At 48.8% G+C, this 18,577-nt stretch overlaps 1 protein-coding gene across 1 annotated transcript; it reads right to left on the bottom strand.

Moving 5' to 3' along the window:
* Positions 1 to 1,380: 1,380 nt before the first annotated feature.
* LOC125425151 (1-phosphatidylinositol 4,5-bisphosphate phosphodiesterase gamma-1-like) lies at positions 1,381 to 18,197 on the bottom strand. Its single transcript, XM_048482695.1, has 8 exons — positions 18,193 to 18,197; positions 13,076 to 13,160; positions 11,689 to 11,769; positions 10,584 to 10,618; positions 9,533 to 9,605; positions 5,206 to 5,307; positions 3,143 to 3,261; positions 1,381 to 1,498 (listed from the first exon to the last, which is right to left on the bottom strand). Exons 1-8 carry the CDS (start codon positions 18,195 to 18,197, stop codon positions 1,381 to 1,383), a joined length of 618 nt encoding a protein of 205 aa, XP_048338652.1.
* Positions 18,198 to 18,577: the final 380 nt, after the last annotated feature.

Below are 18,577 nucleotides of genomic sequence, written 5' to 3'. Positions count from 1 at the left end.
TTGGGACTCTTTAGTTTGGAGAGGAGACGTATGAGGGGGGATATAATTGAAGTCTATAAAATTATGCATGGGGTAGAAAATGTTGACAGAGAGAAATTTTTCTCTCTTTCTCACAATACTAGAACCAGGGGGCATTCATTGAAAATGCTGGGGGGAAGAATTAGGACTAATAAAAAGAAACACTTCTTCGCGCAACGTGTGGTTGGTGTTTGGAACATGCTGCCACAGGAGGTGGTGATGGCCACTCACCTGGATAGCTTTAAAAGGGGCTTGGTTAGATTTATGGAGGAGAAGTCGATCTCTGGCTACCAATCGTGATCCTCCTTGATCTCAGATTGCCAATGCCTTAGCAGACCAGGTGCTCAGGAGCAGCAGCAGCCGCAGAAGGCCATTGCTTTCACCTCCTGCACGTGAGCTCCCAAAGGCACTTGGTGGACCACTGCGAGTAGCAGAGAGCTGGACTAGATGGACTCTGGTCTGATCCAGCAGGCTAGTTCTTATGTTCTTATGTTCTTAAGACAGTTTCGGGCTTCCATTTTGGGTCTGGGAGCTCTTTTGTGTTCTTCTGTTAGGAAGAACAAGAAAAGCAGGTGCCGCAATTGTGTTTGTGTGGATGGCAACGAAGGTGAACAGCACATCCATCTCCGTGAGTTAATCGACTTTCTGCCCTCTGTTCCCGCAGTGGACTGCTGGGACGGTCCGGATGACCTGCCCATCATCTACCACGGCCACACCCTCACCTCCAAAATCAAATTCCTGGATGTTCTGCACACCATTAAGGAGCACGCCTTCACCACCTCTGAGTAAGCGACGACACCCGGCCCGGCACTCCATCCGTAGCCGCTTGGGTTTTATTTTCTTGATTTCTTCGCTGCCCTTTCTCACATGGACTCAGGGAAAGGGGCAACAGCACTCAGACAACAGTAGATCTCTATCCGGTGCCAGTCAAGTCCAAGAAGGGACAACAGAAGATGTAGGCAACACCTAAGAGGACAGTTGAATGTCTCTAAGATTTGGGTCCAGGATGCAACTGACTTATGTAGATTCCGAAAAAAAATTTAGGCCAGCCAAGCCTAAGAAACATGGACTGTATATAGCCGTGGTGGCGAACCTTTGGCACGCCAGATGTTATGGACTACAATTCCCATCAGCCCCTGCCAGCATGGCCAATTGGGGCTGATGGGAATTGTAGTCCATAACATCTGGAGTGCCAAAGGTTCGCCACCACGGCCCTACAGGGTTGCCGTAAGTCGGCCGTGACTTGACAGCACATTCCCCCGTCACCTCAACTCACATTAGTAGAGTTGTGTCCACTGACAGAACCACACAGTTCCCTACCTGAAGCCACTCTGACCAACCATTTCCATAGATCTGGGGACCTTAATGTACAACACGGTGGGCAGCCCAGTCTGGGGGGAGGGGGTTGGACCCATCTCGGGAGCTAGCGCAGACCTGCCCCACGTGGGTGCTCACCCAGTAACATAGCACCAAGGGGGCGCTGTGTGTGACGCACCAGGCGCATGCCAGTGCGGGGGAGTGAAAATGAAGAAAACTAGTACCCAACAGGCCACAACTGTGGTGGCGCAACTTTGGCACTCCAGATGTTATGGACTACAATTCCCATCAGCCCCTGCCAGCATGGCCAATTGGCCATGCTGGCAGGGGCTGATGGGAATTGTAGTCCATAGCATCTGGAGTGCCAAAGGTTCGCCACCACTGGGCTACAATAATGACTTCAAAAATTAGTTCTCCCACTGGAGTAGCAATTTACTTATTAGTAACCAAAATAATTCTATAATTTTACAAACAGTAACAAAATGTTTTGGAAAAATTGTTTACATTCTCCCATCGGAGTAATATATATATATATATACACAAGTTAGAACGGCACGGCAATATAATCTAAATACAATGATAACAGCTAGCCCGAATCCAGATAATTAACTGGCCTCGTTTATATTGCCGTGCCGTTTATATTGCCTTGCCCCCATAGGATGCAAGGAACAGCCCTGGTTTTGTGCAACCAGAACAACGACACCATAAGAACATAAGAACAAGCCAGCTGGATCAGACCAGAGTCCATCTAGTCCAGCACTCTGCTGCAACTCGCAGTGGCCCACCAGGTGCCTTTGGGAGCTCCCGTGCAGGAGGTGAAAGCAATGGCCTTCTGCGGCTATTGCTCCTGAGCACCTGGACTGTTAAGGCATTTGCAATCTCAGATCAAAGCGGATCAAGATTGGTAGCCATAGATCGACTTCTCCTCCATAAATCTGTCCAAGCCCTCTTTAAAGCTATCCAGGTGAGTGGCCATCACCACCTCCTGTGGCAGCATATTCCAAACACCAATCACACGTTGCGTGAAGAAGTGTTTCCTTTTATTAGTCCTAATTCTTCCCCCCAGCATTTTCAATGGATGCCCCCTGGTTCTAGTATTGTGAGAAAGAGAGAAAAATGTCTCTCTGTCAACATTTTCTACCCCATGCATAATTGTATAGACTTCAATCATATCCCCCCTCAGACGTCTCCTCTCCAAACTAAAGAGTCCCAAACGCTGCAGCCTCTCCTCATAGGGAAGGTGCTCCAGTCCCTCAATCATCCTCGCTGCCCTTCTCTGCACTTTTTCTATCTCTTCTATATCCTTTTTGAGATGTGGCGACCAGAACTGAACACAGTACTCCAAGTGCGGTCGCACCACGGCTTTATATAAGGGCATGACAATCTTTGCAGTTTTATTCTCAATTCCTTTCCTAATTATCCCCAGCATAGAGTTTGCCTTTTTCACAGCTGCCATGCATTGAGTTGACATTCCCATGGAACTATCAACTAAGACGCCCAAATCCCTTTCCTGGTCTGTGACTGATAGCACTGACCCCTGTAGTGTGTATGTGAAGTTTGGATTTTTTGCCGCTCAAGGCATGTACCCAGGAGCAATTCGGCTCTTGAACTGGCCAAGAATGTTCATGTTGGGATGCTGTCATCAAGAACTGCTGGTGGCCAGCAGCAAGTTATGCCAAGTGCCCCTCCCCCACCCCGCACCCTGTAGTGGGCCACCCTCAGTTTGATCCTGGGCTGCTTTATCGTCCCACCCTGTCCTCGCTCACACTTGTGAGGAAATGGAATGACGGCCCGGCGGAGCTCTTACGTGTTATGGGAGGATGAGATCCAATACTGAGATAAGGGGTAATTCATTTCATCCGGCACCACCCGCTCGTATTTGGAGTCCATGACCATGTTTTCTTTGGAGAAGAGGAATGTCAGGAACTGGAGGAACGGAGAGAGAAAACTAGCTAGAAAGGCCAGGAACAGAGACAAAGGGAGACAACGACTAGTGTCCTCTGAGGCGCAGTCTCGGCTCTAGTCGAGGCATTTGGTGACTCTCCAGACACTGTATTGTCGAAGGCTTTCACAGCCGGAATCACTAGGGTGTTGTGGGTTTTCCGGGTTGTATGGCTGTGTTCAGTGGTGGGATCCAAAAATTTTAGTAACAGGTTCCCATGGTGGTGGGATTCAAACTGTGGCGTAGTGCCAATGGGGCTGGGCAGGGCACAACGGGGGCGTGGCCAGGCATTCCTGGGTGGGGCTGTGGCAAGGACGCTGTTGCTGCGCCGGTCCTTGGGCGGGAAACGAATGCACGCAGGCGCAGGCTGCCACGCACGCCGGTGAACCTCCTGCTAGACTGCTTCCAGTTCTGCGCGCTACTGCTGAGAGGAGGGGCATAACTAAGGCCAAAATCACGTGGCAAAATCACCCATTAGTACAGAACAGAACAGAAAGCCTTTATTGGCATATTAAAAAAACACAATAGCTACAAAACAAACTCACCCATTAGTAACCCTCTCGGGAACCTCTCAGCACACACAAATAATTAGGAACCTACTCTCGGGAACCTGTGAGAACCTGCTGGATCCCACCACTGGCTGTGTTCCAGTAGAATTCTCTCCTGACATTTCGCCTGCATCTGTGGCTGGCATCCAAGATGCTAGCCACAGATGCAGGTGAAACATCACGAGAGAATGTTACAGGAATATGGCCATACAACCCGGAAAACCCACAACTCTCCAGACACTGTTTGCCGTCGAGCTTCCAGTGACATGCTAAAGTTAACGATGAGTGTCCTTTCGGCTACTTGGCCTTCTCTGCCATCCTAAGAGCTAGATTCTAGCACATTGGAGTCCTCCAAGAATTTCAGAGTAAGAGTTTCCAAGAGTCATCACCCTTTGTCAGACGTTTCGTCAAGGATTTTCATTCCCGCTTGTATTTGATGAAGGGAGCTTTGCTCTCGAAAGCTTATACCGCCCCCCCCCCCCCCAAGATCTGGTTGGACTCGAATTCAGCTTATCTACTGCAGACCAACACAGCCCTGAAACTATCCGGCAGGATAAAACATCCCCTCTACCACATTCTTATCTCACGTATAGCAGTGGTGACGAACCTATGGCACGGGTGCCAGAGGTGGCACTCAGAGCCCTCTCTGTGGGCACGTGCAAACAGAGTCCTCCCCCCCACACACACATCTAGGCTGGCCTGGGCTGCTGGGCTCGATTATTAGCATTAAACCTAAGACCTAGTTTTGGGGAAACAGTGTAGGTAACCCTGTTAAGCGCTGTTAAACCCCACTGATTTTCATGCGAAGAACTAAAGCACGATCCTTTACCTGGGAGGAAGCTTGGTTGCTGGCAATGGGGCTTGCTTCTGAGTAAACCCTCCTAGGGTCGTGATTCACCCGTTGGAAGAGTTGCACGGTTGCTTCAAAGCAAAACCACCGACTACCACCGAGCTGACTCCCGAGTAACACACCTCGAAGCCAACCATTTTTTCTAAACTAAAACCTCAGTATTCAGGTTAAATTGCCATGTTGGCACTTTGCGATAAATAAGTGGGTTTTGGGTTGCAATTTGGGCACTCGGTCTCGAAAAGGTTCGCCGTCACTGGCGTATAGAAAAGGAGGAGAAGGAATTTGGATTTATACTTCGCTTTTCTCAACCATACGGAGACTTAAAGCGGCTTACAAACTGCTTCCCTTCCACTCCCTACAACCAACACCCTGCGGGGTAGGTGAGGCTGAAAGAGTTCTAAATGAACTGTGACTAGCTGGTAATACCCAGCAGGAATGTGTTTGGGCCCTGCTGCACAGTCTCTTCTGGGCAGTGCCTGAATACAGAGGTACCCAAGCCTACCTAGCAATCCTCGCCTTGTATTACCCACCTCATCCAGTTGGAAGAAAGGTTCAGTCATGTCACTGAAGGGATTCTGTAGGTAGCTGCACATGAACTCCCGGACTTGGCCGACGTCACTGGCCCAGGGCTCCTGGAGGGAGGACAAAGGCAGAGATTCAGTACTTGTAGAAGAGTGGGTTATTATACCTTGCTTTTCTCTATCTTAAGCATAAGCATTTTATTGTCATTGTGCACGCACAACGAAAATTTACAGCAGCATTCCTCGATGCACACAATTCCCGACTCATCCCCCACCCTCACTCTCCCCTTCCTCCACCCATCCCTACACAGCCCCAAACACATCAACACGAAGCCACGGAGTTCAGCATCGCCACAGCTCTAGGGTAGAAGCTGTCTCTAAGCCTCTTTGTCCTAGTTTTGATAGACCCGTATCGTCTGCCGGATGGTAACAGTTCAAAAAGAGAGTGTGCTGGATGAGACGGGTCTCTCGGAATATTTTGGGCTTTCTTTAGGCTTCGGGAATGATAGAGTACTTCCAAGGAGGGGAGAGGGCAGCCGATAATCCTCTGTGCAGGAGTGATCACCCTTTGGAGCGCCTTCCTATCTGCCACTGTGCAACTGGAGAACCATACACAGATGCAGTAGATTAAGACACTCTCCATAGCACAGTGGTAAAAGGACACCAGGAGTTTTCCATCCAGTTGTTGTTTCCTTAAATGTCTCAGATAGTACAGTCTTTGGAGCCTCAAAGGGGCTCACAATTACAATTCCCCTCTCCACAACTGACAACTCGTGAGGTATGTGGGGCTGGGAGAATTCGGAGAGAACCGTGACTAGCCCAAGGTCACCCGGCAGGCGTCACGTGGAAGAGCGGGGAACCAAACTCAGTTCTCCAGATTAAAATCTGCTGCTCATTTGGAGGAGTGAGGAATCGAACCCAGTTTTCCAGACTACAGCTCTTAACCCCCGTACCACGCTGGCTGATGGTGAGATTGAGGGCAGATTCCAGGATGGGCACCTCCATGCAATTCCCCACTGGCTTCGGCTTGAGTCTTGGTCTGCACCACAGGTGAAACAGGAAGGCAACGGCGGCAGCCTCACGAGCTGCGTGAGCCAGGGAGTCCCCGGTTCGAATCTCGCCACACTTATCAACTCAGTGGCAGACTCTGAAACTTGCCTTGGGTACAACAACATGGCTTGGAAATCCACAAGAAATCTTCTGAAAAACTTCAAAATGCTCTAGAAATCTGTCTCACTCGTACATTTTTTTATTGTCACCATGGTTTACATGATTGTCCTTTCTCCGTGTGATTTTCCCTTCCTCATGTTATCCACACAACAATCCTATGAGGTGGGTTCATAGGATATTGAAGAGATAGAAAAAGTGCAGAGAAGGGCAATGAGGATGATTGAAGGATTGGAGCACCTTCCTTATGAGGAGAGGCTGCAGCATTTGGGACTCTTTAGTTTGGAGAGGAGACGTCTGAGGGGGGGATATGATTGAAGTCTATAAAATTATGCATGGGGTAGAAAATGTGGACACAGAGAAATTTTTCTCTCTTTCTCACAATACTAGAACCAGGGGGCATTCATTGAAAATGCTGGGGGGAAGAATGAGGACTAATAAAAGGAAACACTTCTTCACGCAACGTGTGATTGGTGTTTGGAATATGCTGCCACAGGAGGTGGTGATGGCCACTCACCTGGATAGCTTTAAAAGGGGCTTGGACAGATTTATGGAGGAGAAGTCGATCTATGGCTACCAATCTTGATCCTCCTTGATCTGAGATTACAAATGCCTTAACAGACCAGGTGCTCAGGAGCAACAGCCGCTGAAGGCCATTGCTTTCACCTCCTGCATGTGAGCTCCCAAAGGCACCTGGTGGGCCACTGCGAGTAGCAGCAGAGTGCTGGACTAGATGGACTCTGGTCTGATCCAGCTGGCTTGTTCTTATGTTCTTATCTGGACACCCAGAGTATTGCCTGGCAGAGCTTTGAGCTTGGATGTCGTGGTTTCCCCTTAAAAACTCTGAACGCTACATCACACAAGCTAAGAACTCTTGTCGTTCTCCTTTGTACAACCCACTCGTGCCCCGCAGCATTCTTGACTGAATAAGTTTCCACCTCTCCCTGCTGAGGGCCACTGGGAGCTGACTGAACGGTTGGGAGAGGCTGACAGCTGAAAACCGTTAATCTGGTTCAGTGAGGGGGAGTTTGGCGGAGAGAAGGAGCCATTAATTCAGAACTAAAGTGTGCCAAAAGACCAGCCTAATGCTGACTGAAAGAAAGTCAACTTGTATTGAAGAATCCCAAATGTCTGAACTAAAGCTCCAAAGGTAAAATGCAGAGACTTTGTCATTGCCTACCTGGTTCACTACAGTGTTTAAGCTCTAAATAAAAGTTCACCTCTTATTTGTTTAACCCTGTGGACTGGATGCGTTTGGGCTCAGGGAAAGCAGCACACGCATACATCCACAAATTAAAAACCCTGGCCTATATTTAGGGTATGAATAAATGGTGGCAGCATGAATGGAACAGTGTTCGAGTCCCACCTGCATCAACATTGTGCAGAGTCTAAGTGAGGGGTGATTGCTAAAGAGGTTTGGGCTACAATGTCTGTGTGTTCCCCTGTGAATGAGGGAGACTTTGTGTGTGAATGGATCAGGATGGCAAACTGCAACTTCCTGACCTACCTGGAACGTTACAGGTAGGTCACGCAGTCATGGTTCACCACCCGTTTCACCTATGAGGGAGCAGAAGTGGCGTAGGAGGTTAAGAGCTCGTGTATCTAATCTGGAGGAACCGGGTTTCATTCCCAGCTCTGCCGCCTGAGCTGTGGAGGCCTATCTGGGGAATTCAGATTAGCCTGGGCACTCCAACACACGCCAGCTGGGTGACCTTGGGCTAGTCACAGCTTCTCGGAGCTCTCTCAGCCCCACCCACCTCACAGGGTGTTTGTTGTGAGGGGGGAAGGGCGAGGAGATTGTCAGCCCCTTTGAGTCTCCTGCAGGAGAGAAAGGGGGGGATATAAATCCAAACTCTTCTCTTCTTCTTCTTCTATTTTAAAATATACAGAAAGCCTTGGGATTGAGAAAGGTGTCGCAGAGAGCTTACACAGCTCTATTTTACAGAGAAACCTCACTGCAGAAAGAAGTCTTCATAATTCTTCCAGGGTTTCATGTGCTTATAAAATCAGCCTGTCCCACCCCCCTTTTGGGTAAGATAAATGCTGAGATGTGAACAACGATGATGAAGAAGAGTTTGGATTTATACCCCCCCATATCTCTCCTGTAAGGCTGACAATCTCCTTTTCCTTCTCCACCCCCCCCCCCCTACAAACACCTGGTGAAGTGCGTGGGGCTGAGAGAGCTCCAAAGAACTGTGACTTGCCCAAGGTCACCCAGCTGGCGTGTGTTGGAGTGCACAAGCTAATCTGGTTCACCAGATTAGCCTCCACAGCTCAAGGGGCAGAGTGGGGAATCAAACCCGGTTCTCCAGATGAGAGTGCACCTGCTTTTAACCACTACACCAAGATCTGAAATAATCCTATCCTTTCCCACATAGCAATAGAATTGGGAGGCTGCTTTGTTTATTTCTGGGGGGCGGGGAGAGGGGGAGTTGATGCTCCATTCATTGCTAGAAATTAAATTCTTGCACACACCTGAACGGTTAAAGTCCTTCTCATCACGTACTAGTACACACTCTGAACTGGAGATCCTGGGGAAGACGTCTAGCACCCCAAACGATTCATGCTTTGATCCAATGTGATCCTTCGTCTCATATGACTGCATTCCAGCAGCAGAAATCGCCCAGGTGCTCCCCAGACAAACCAGGTTCATCTCTCTTCCATGCACTGCCCACCCAACATAAGAACATAAGAACATAAGAACATAAGAACTAGCCCGCTGGATCAGACCAGAGTCCATCTAGTCCAGCACTCTGCTACTTGCAGTGGCCCACCAGGTGCCTTTGGGAGCTCACAGGCAGGATGTGAAAGCAATGGCCTTCTGCTGCTGCTGCTCCCGAGCACCTGGTCTGCTAAGGCATTTGCCATCTGAGATCAAGGCGGATCAAGATTGGTAGCCATAGATCGACTTCTCCTCCATAAATCTGTCCAAGCCCTTTTTAAAGCTATCCAGGTTAGTGGGCATCACCCCCTCCTGTGGCAGCATATTCCAAACACCAATCACACGTTGCGTGAAGAAGTGTTTCCTTTTATTAGTCCTAATTCTTCCCCCCAGCATTTTCAATGAATGCCCCCTGGTTCTAGTATTGTGAGAAAGAGAGACAAATTTCTCTCTGTCAACATTTTCTACCCCATGCAACAAAATCAACACCTCCCTCTTTGCACCTACCTTCTGGTCGTACTGAAGGAACTTCTGGAAATCATATAAGGTGATCTGACAGAGCTCTGGTCGGTCCACGTTTCTGGGAGAGACAGTCAAAAAGTGAGAGGGGTCATATATGATATATACGATATATATGAATAGGTCCCTTTAAGTTCAGCATAAATATCATTTCAATAGCCTGGTTAGACTTTTTGAAGTATCGTAATATTTTTTCTATGTAAACAAAATTACAAGTAGCTGTTTATTAATTTCTTTTCTAAACAGAATCAATGAGAACGCAGCAAAAAATAATTAGACGGTTTACACGATTAATGACTAAGGTTGTTCCATTTCAGAATACTAGCATACTGGTTAATGTTAGTTCACCTTTGTTAATATGATCAAGAAGCTCATAAGATTAGAAACACAGATCCACTTAATACTTAGTTCCAATACAATTACCGGTATAATTTTTTTTTTTTTAAAAAGTGTTGTTGTTATTGGAGCAGAGTGTTCCACTTATCACCTAGCTGAAATGTTTAGTTAATTTCTTTTCTAAACAGAATCAATGAGAATGTAACAAAAAATAATTAGATGGTTTAAAAGATTAATGACTAAGGTTGTTCCGTTTCAGAATACTAATATACTGGTTAATGTTAGTTCATCTTTATTAATATGATCAACAAGGTCACTAGATTAGAAACTCAGATCCACTGAATACCTAATTCTGATATAATTATAATTTTTTTTAAAAAAATGTGTTGCTGTTATTGGAGCAGAGGGTTCCAGTTATCACCCTGCTGAAATGTTTAGCTTGGCTCCAGCGTGACTACCCCTCTGCCGTCAATTGATACACAGCTGATTCCTTCAGCTTGCCTTTAAAGTGCCTTTGTGCAAGGACCTGTAACCATCTTGGCAGCCACCCAAGGAATTTCTCCCAGTTTGTCTACACCCTTCCTAACCCGTGCCCGACGGAAGCACGAGTTCTTATGCAAACACAGTGACAGGAAATAGTCTATCCTGAAGCCTGGCCTCCAAAAGAGAACAAATTGAAAAGGAAGTTTTCCTTTGTACTTACCGCAGGGGGAAAGACAGGTCGAGCTGTTCGATGATCTGTCAATCAAAAGAACAAAACGAAACAGTCGTCAACAGAAGTAAGAGGACAGGAAGGAAACGGTGCTTCACAAACAGGTTTTTCCATAGGCTTCTAGTTAACTGGGAATCGCGGCTGAGAGGTGAAACAGAACTGAGCAGCAGTGGCGTAGTGGCTAAGAGCAGGTGCACTCTGATCTGGAGGAACCGGGTTTGATTCCCAGCTCTGCCGCCTGAGCTGCGGAGGCTTATCTGGGGAATTCAGATTAGCCTGTGCACTCCCACACACGCCAGCTGGGTGACCTTGGGCTAGTCACAGCTTCTCGGAGCTCTCTCAGCCCCACCCACCTCACAGGGAGTTTGTTGTGAGGGGGGAAGGGCAAGGAGATTGTCAGCCCCTTTGAGTCTCCTGCAGGAAAGAAAGGGGGGATATACATCCAAATTCTTCTTCTTCTTTTGCTGAAATAAATGCAATATAAGCTGCTGTTTTAATATCATCCCAGTGCAAGAGACAAACGTGGTTAAGAGCAGGTGCACTCTCATCTGGAGAACAGGGTTTGATTCCCCACTCTGCCATTTGAGCTGTGGAGGCTGATCCGGGGAACCAGATTAGCCTGTGCACTCCCACATACGCCAGCTGGGTGACCTTGGGCTAGTCACAGCTTCTCGGAGTTCTCTCAGCCCCACCCACCTCACAGGGTGTTTGTTGTGAGGGGGGAAGGGCAAGGAGATTGTCAGCCCCTTTGAGTCTCCTGCAGGAGAGAAAGGGGGGATATAAATCCAAACTCTTCTTCTTCTCTTCTTGTACAAAGGGCTTCTAAAATAGCAAAGAAATACGAAGCCGGTAAGAAAATCCCAGGTCTAACCTGGTTAGACCAGGCTGTTAGACTTGGGAAGCTAAGCAGGCTTGGTTCTGGCTGGCACTTGGATGGGAGACCGGACCACCAAGGGAATCCAGAGTCGTTACACAGAGGCAAGCAATGGCAAACCACCTCTGGCTGTCACCAGCTTTACACTGTGTCCCAAAGTGCCTGTAGGAGCAGGTGGGATCTATGGCCATCTGCCTGCTGCCGGCTCCTGTGGATACTTACCGATTTCTGGGCATCAAACATCAGGTTTTTGTAGAAATGCACAAAGTGGTTGAAGGTCATTTCGGTCCTTACTTCCACCTCCTTTAGAGAAAAGAAGCACAAAAGGGTTCAAGAGAGCAGCCATGATGGGATAAAAGACCCCCCTCCCCCCACCCATGCCCCAAGGAATTTAATAGCGATGTTTTGTCTCTGTCCTCCCAACACCAATGTCAAAGTTTATTGCTGATGCTGGATGCCAATCAACCCCTTCCCCCTCCTCTAGTGCTGGGGTTTCTTACACAACAAGGGGGTTGGCTGAACAGACCAGAAAACTATGCAAGGAGACACGGGGAGGTGTAGTCAGAGGTGGGATCCAGCAGGTTCTCACCAGTTCCCGAGAGTGGGTTACTAATTATTTGTGTGTGCCGAGAGGGGGTTACTCATTGGGTCCGCTTTTCCACCTCCACGCCCTCGCCTCCCCAAGAGGCACACTGCCTTTGAACGTGAAGGTTCCGTATAGCAATTGCGACTGATAATGTCACTCCCTGAACTGGGTTAATTCCTTCCAGGTACTGCAATTCATGGATTCTCAGCCTTTCGTGCCTTTTATCTCATCAGTCTCTATCCAAGAACCTGTGCGTTTCACCATTGCTGTGTTCAGATTTGTGAATTGGGGCATTTTCTATAATGTGATGATGATTTAGAAATGACCTTGTCGTGGTGGGGTGGCTGCCCATGGGGGTGGGGCATCCAACTCAGGTTTTGCCCAGGGCTCAGGTTTGCCTAGGTATGCCTCTGCCCCCTTTGCTGAGGGGGGGCTGGCGAGGGAACCTGTTACTAAAATTTTTGGATCCCACCACTGGGTATAGTGGCTAGATCCTGGGAAGCCTGTGTTCAAGTCTCCACTTGGCAATGAGGATTTTGGTGTGATCTTGGGCAAGTCACCTTCTCTCCGCCTTCGCCTAACTCATGGGGTGGTTGTAAGGATTGAATAGGGAGAGGAGAAAGAAGGCTGGGACCATAAATGTGATAGGCTAATGGGTGAGACGGACTGGATGGGGCAGAACGGAATGGAAGAACGGGAGAGGGGAGGGGAAAGAGGAGGGGATGGGAGAGGAGAGACAAAAGGGGGGAGAAGGAAAGGACAGAAGAGGAGAGAAAGGAGAGAAGGAAAGGAGAAGCGAAAGGAGAGAGGAGAGGAGGGAAGGAGAAGGCAGAGGAGAGGAGAGGAGGAGAATGAAAAGGAGATGAGAGGTAAGAGGAGGGGAGGAGAAAGAGAGGAGGGAAAGAGAAGGAGAGGTAAGAGGAGGGGGAAAGGAGATAAGAGAGGAAAGGGGGCAGGAAAGGAAGGGAGGCAAAAGGGGAGAGGAGGGGTGGGGGATGTGGTGGTGGTGGTGGGTCTTCTCACCAGAAGTTTGTCCCGCAGAAATCTCATGTTCGGCACCCGATAGTTGGCCTGTGGCAAGAGGGCCTTCAGATCCTTGGGGGTGACACTGCAACACAGAGAGGGGAAAAACAAGGGGTGTGGAACTCAACCTTTGCAAAAAAGAGCCTCTTAGGAAGCACTCTCTCTCTCCTGGACTGCTCAATCTGCTGCTGCATAGCCAGGCCTTTGGACGGCCAGATAGTCCGGTTTAAGGCATACACCTTAAGGCATACACCTGTCCCAGACCTATATTTGCAATGGGGGGGTTCAAACATTCACAACTGTGCACTGAATGGCTGGGGAAATTCTTTCAGCCCCCTGTGGGTACAGTCATGCACATAACTTGAAGGCTTTAGTCTTCTTTTTACCAATTTTATTTCATGTATTGTCGAAGGCTTTCATGGCTGGAATCACTGGGGTGCTGTGTGGTTTCCGGGTTGTATGTCCGTGTTCTAGCAGCATTATCTCCTGATGTTTCGCTTGCATCTGTGGCTGGCATCTTCAGAGGATGCTCCACTTGCTTTCCTTTCCTACTGTCAGATCCTCTGAAGATGACAGCCACAGATGCAGGCGAAACGTCAGGAGAGAATGCTGCTAGAACATGGACATACAGCCCGGAAACCACACAGCACTCCAATTTTATTTCAGTTTACCAATTTATCTATGACCATCCCCCTTTGGCACTTCTTTTGTAGTTTTTAAGCTTTTTATTCCGTTTTAGGATTTAACATTTTATCCCATTTCCTTTATGTTCCCATACCTGTTTGTGTTCCCAGTTTCCCTTTACCAGCAGACTTTTCCCCCCTTTTAAGATGCACATTTACTGTTTTAATATATCTTATCTTTTGAGTTATATTTTATTTACCTTATGCTGGTCCACGACCTTAATAAAGATTAATCGGTCGACTGATTGATACGTGGACCCCATAAGTCAGTTGCGATTTGACGACACTACCCTACTTTAGTCAGCAGATGGCAGCAGGCAGAAGCTTTCCCCAACAGCGATTCCCCTCTCCAATTCTCCCCCTCCGCGAGCTGAGCCCAGCAATTCCTGGGATTATTACAAGCCTGGTTTCTCAGTTGTGACCCATAGCCAAGGTGGGACCTTTAAAACCCTCTCTGGCACTCCCTTCATTCCATTTCTCTTCCAACTCTATGATTCTATAGGTCTCTTCCAACTCTATGATTCTATAGGTCTCTTCCAACTCTACGATTCTATGGGTCTCTTCCAACTCTATGATTCTATGGGTCTCTTCCAACTCTATGATTCTATGGGTCTCTTCCAACTCTATGATTCTATGGGTCTCTTCCAACTCTATGATTCTATGGGTCTCTTCCAACTCTATGATTCTATGGGTCTCTTCCAACTCTATGATTCTATGGGTCTCTTCCAACTCTATGATTCTATGGGTCTCTTCCAACTCTATGATTCTATGGGTCTCTTCCAACTCTATGATTCTATGGGTCTCTTCCAACTCTATGATTCTATGGGTCTCTTCCAACTCTATGATTCTATGGGTCTCTTCCAACTCTATGATTCTATGGGTCTCTTCCAACTCTATGATTCTATGGGTCTCTTCCAACTCTATGATTCTATGGGTCTCTTCCAACTCTATGATTCTATGGGTCTCTTCCAACTCTATGATTCTATGGGTCTCTTCCAACTCTATGATTCTATGGGTCTCTTCCAACTCTATGATTCTATGGGTCTCTTCCAACTCTATGATTCTATGGGTCTCTTCCAACTCTATGATTCTATAGGTCTCTTCCAACTCTATGATTCTATGGGTCTCTTCCAACTCTATGATTCTATGGGTCTCTTCCAACTCTATGATTCTATGGGTCTCTTCCAACTCTATGATTCTATGGGTCTCTTCCAACTCTATGATTCCATGATTTCACCTTGCATGTCAATCATGGAGGTAACAGGGCTAGAGAGACTGGCAGGAAAAAAGCTGATATCCTGGGCTGGGGCCGAATTCCCATCTCTCACTAACGCCTTCTCCCTTCCAGGTATGGCAGATGTTCACACTGTTCCCATCTCGGCACAAGGTTACCAACCTCCAGGTGACACCTGGAGACCTCCCAGGATTCGAACTGTTCTCCAAACTACAGAGACTGATTCTCCTGGAGAAGCCAGCTGATATGGAGGATAGCCTCTATAGAATTCTATCCAGCTGAGGTCTCTCCAGCGTGGCATAGCGGTTAAGAGCAGGTGCACTCTAATCTGGAGAACAGGGTTTGATTCCCCCACTCTGCCTCTTGAGCTGTGGAGGCTTATCTGGTGAACCTGTGCACTCCAACACATGCCAGTTGGGTGACCTTGGGCTAGTCACAGTTCTTTGGAGCTCTCTCAGCCCCACCGACCTCACAGAAGAAGAAGAAGGAGAGGAAGAAGAAGAGGAAGAAGAGGAGGAAGAAGGAGAAGGAGAAGGAGAAGGAGAAGGAGGAGAGGAAGGAGAAGGAGGAGAAGAAGAGGAAGAAGAAGAAGAAGAAGGAGAAGGAGAAGGAGAAGGAGGAGAGGAAGGAGAAGGAGGAGGAGAAGAAGAGGAAGAAGAAGAAGAAGAGGAAGAAGAGGAGGAAGAAGAAGGAGAAGGAGGAGAGGAAGGAGAAGGAGGAGGAGGAAGAAGAGGAGGAGGAGGAGGAGAAGGAGAGGAGGAGGAGAAGGAGAAGAAGAGGAGGAGGAGGAGAGGAGGAGGAGTAGTAGTTTGGATTTATATCCCTTTTTCTCTCCTGTAAGGAGACTCAAAGGGGCTGACAATCTCCTTTTCCTCCCCACCCAACAAACACCCTGTGAGGTAGGTGGGGCTGAAAGAGTTCTAAAGAACTGTGACTAGCCCAAGGTCACCCAGCTGGCTGACATGTGTCATGAGTGCACAAGCCAATCTAGTTCACCAGATAAGCCTCCACAGCTCAAGTGGCAGAGCAGGGAACCAAATCCAGTTCTCCAGATTAGAGTGCACGTGCTCTTCACCACTACACCACGCTGGCAACCCCACAATGGGAGAACTATGGAGATCCCCTAGAGTTGTGCACATCCTGAACCTCTAGTTTCACAAACACCCGTTCCACCCTGCCTGCACATTTGGGACATTTGTACAAGAGTCTCTCTCTCTCTTTCACACTTATAAATACACACATGGAGCATCGTGACATAGTGGTTAAGTGCTTGCACTGCCACACACACAGTCAGGAGTTTGAGCCCCCTGTGGGTCAGATATCCTGGCAGCTGGCTTGTGGTTAACTCAGCCATCCATCCATTCCTTGGTCGGTAAATGAGTCCCTAGCTCACAGCTAGGGGGTAAAGAATAGCTGGGGAAAGCAATGGCAAACTACCCCACAAAAAAAAAAGGCTTGCCTATGAAATCACTGCTTGCAGGGGTACCCCAGGGTCAGACAGGACTGAAGGGGAAACACACACACACACACACACACACACACACACACACACAAACAAACAAACAAACACAAAGAATGGATGGGAGGGCAGGGTTTGTGCAAAGCCAGTCGGAAAAGATCCTGTCCAACAACCCCTCCCAATGAACAGATGGGATACTTCATATTCCCTGTCCTGCCCCGAAACAACAGGACCGAATCGAAACGAGTGGCCGTTGCAGGAAGGGCACGGGGGCGTTAAAAAGACCCCAGGCTCCCAGCAGGGCCCGCCGAGCCAGCTCCTTCACCTTTGGGGACGGCCACCACAAGGACTCTCCTGCCTTCCTCGCAAGCCTATTTTTTTTTCGGCGATATAAATAAGACGGGGTGTATTTTTAGATGTTTCCGGAGACTGGCACCGGATTCCAGGGCTTGTAGCGGCAGAGCCCGGGGTCAGATCAAGAACCTCCCCCCCCCCCAACCTTCTGATTTTACAGCCAAGGAATTGTTGGCTCACAGCTGTTCCAGATGGGTCCCCCCCCCGGCAGAAACCAGAGAGGTTGATGACTAGGATTCCTGTTTGTGCTCACTGCGGGCGCGGGGAGGGGGTTCAGACGGAAACAGCCTTCTCCGAGGCTACGTGACGAAGCCAAGTGGAGCTCAGAACTGTTCCTCCCACCCCAAGAGACCCCAACGGCCCCCCAAAACAGACCCTCCTCACATTCCAGAGCTGCAGGGTTTGGCTACCCGGGATTGTGACGGAAGGCCCTCTCCCTGCTTACAACACACAGGAGGACAATTACACTAGGCTAGTCACAGTTCTTTGGAGCTCTCTCGGCTTCACCTACCTCGCAGGGGGTTTGTTGTGGGGGGAAAGGGAAAGGAGATTGTAAGCCCCTTTGAGTCTCCTTCAGGAGGGGGGGGGATATAAATCCAACTCTTCTTCTTCTTCTAGAAGAACTAGAACCAGGGGGCATCCATTGAAAATGCTGGGGGAAAGAATTAGGACTAATCAAAGGAAACACTTCTTCACGCAACGTGTGATTGGTGTTTGGAATATGCTGCCACAGGAGGTGGGGATGGCCACTCACCTGGATAGCTTTAAAAGGGGCTTGTACAGATTGATGGAGGAGAAGTCGATTTATGGCTACCAATCTTAATCCTCTTTGATCTGAGATGCCAAAGGCCTTAGCAGACCAGGTGCTCGGGAGCAAAAGCCACAGAAGGCCATTGCTTTCGCATCCTGCAGGTGAGCTCCCAAAGGCACCTGGTGGGCCACTGCGAGTAGCAGAGAGCTGGACTAGATGGACTCTGGTCTGATCCAGCTGGCTTGTTCTTATGTTCTTACGTTCTTTAGAGTGGGGTGGGGGGCTCTAAGGAAGACCAACCCCTCCCCAATCCTCACCCTCCATCCTCAACGTCTCCAGGTATTTCCCCGCCCAGAGTTGGCAATTCAACACCTGAGCTCAATTCCTGGTTTCTACCTTTACAGCCCTATGCCGGGGGTTTCAAACATGCCCGGCCCCTTGAGCCAGGCCAGATTAGGAGGGGGGGGGAGGGTGTCATCTCTGTTGGCTCGTAGGCCTGATAAGCCCAAGGCAGCCACTCTACCCAGCTGTGGGCTTGCCAGTCAAGATGCGCCTCCCCCCGTGCCATTGTGGGGCCAGCCAAATCAGCCACTCACACCCCCCCTCCCGGGTCCGGCCCGGCCAAGTCACATTTACGTCATATCCGGCCCTCGTAACACATGAGTTCAACCACACGGCTTGGGACTGGGGTACATGAGGGGCAACCTTTTTCCATACATTCCTGCCCCCAAAATTAAGATAACAAGGAGAGGCGTCTGTGGCTGTCCCATCAATCAAAGAAGATCCTTTGGGACAGTGGTGGCGAACCTATGGCACGGGTTGGCACTCAGAGCCCTCTCCGTCGGCACGCGCAAACAGAGTTCATCATGTGGGGGGGAATCGCCCCCCCCACACATCTAGGCTGGCATAGGCTACTGGGCTCGATTATTAGCATTAAACCTGAGACCTAGTTTTGGGGAAGCAGTGTAGGTAACCCTGTTAAGCACTGTTAAACCCCACTTCATGTGAAGAACTAAAGCGC

This window comes from Sphaerodactylus townsendi, unplaced genomic scaffold, assembly GCF_021028975.2.
Source record: "Sphaerodactylus townsendi isolate TG3544 unplaced genomic scaffold, MPM_Stown_v2.3 scaffold_19, whole genome shotgun sequence".
In the NCBI taxonomy this organism is placed as follows: domain Eukaryota; kingdom Metazoa; phylum Chordata; class Lepidosauria; order Squamata; family Sphaerodactylidae; genus Sphaerodactylus; species Sphaerodactylus townsendi.
This window is presented reverse-complemented; position numbering and strand designations above follow the sequence as displayed.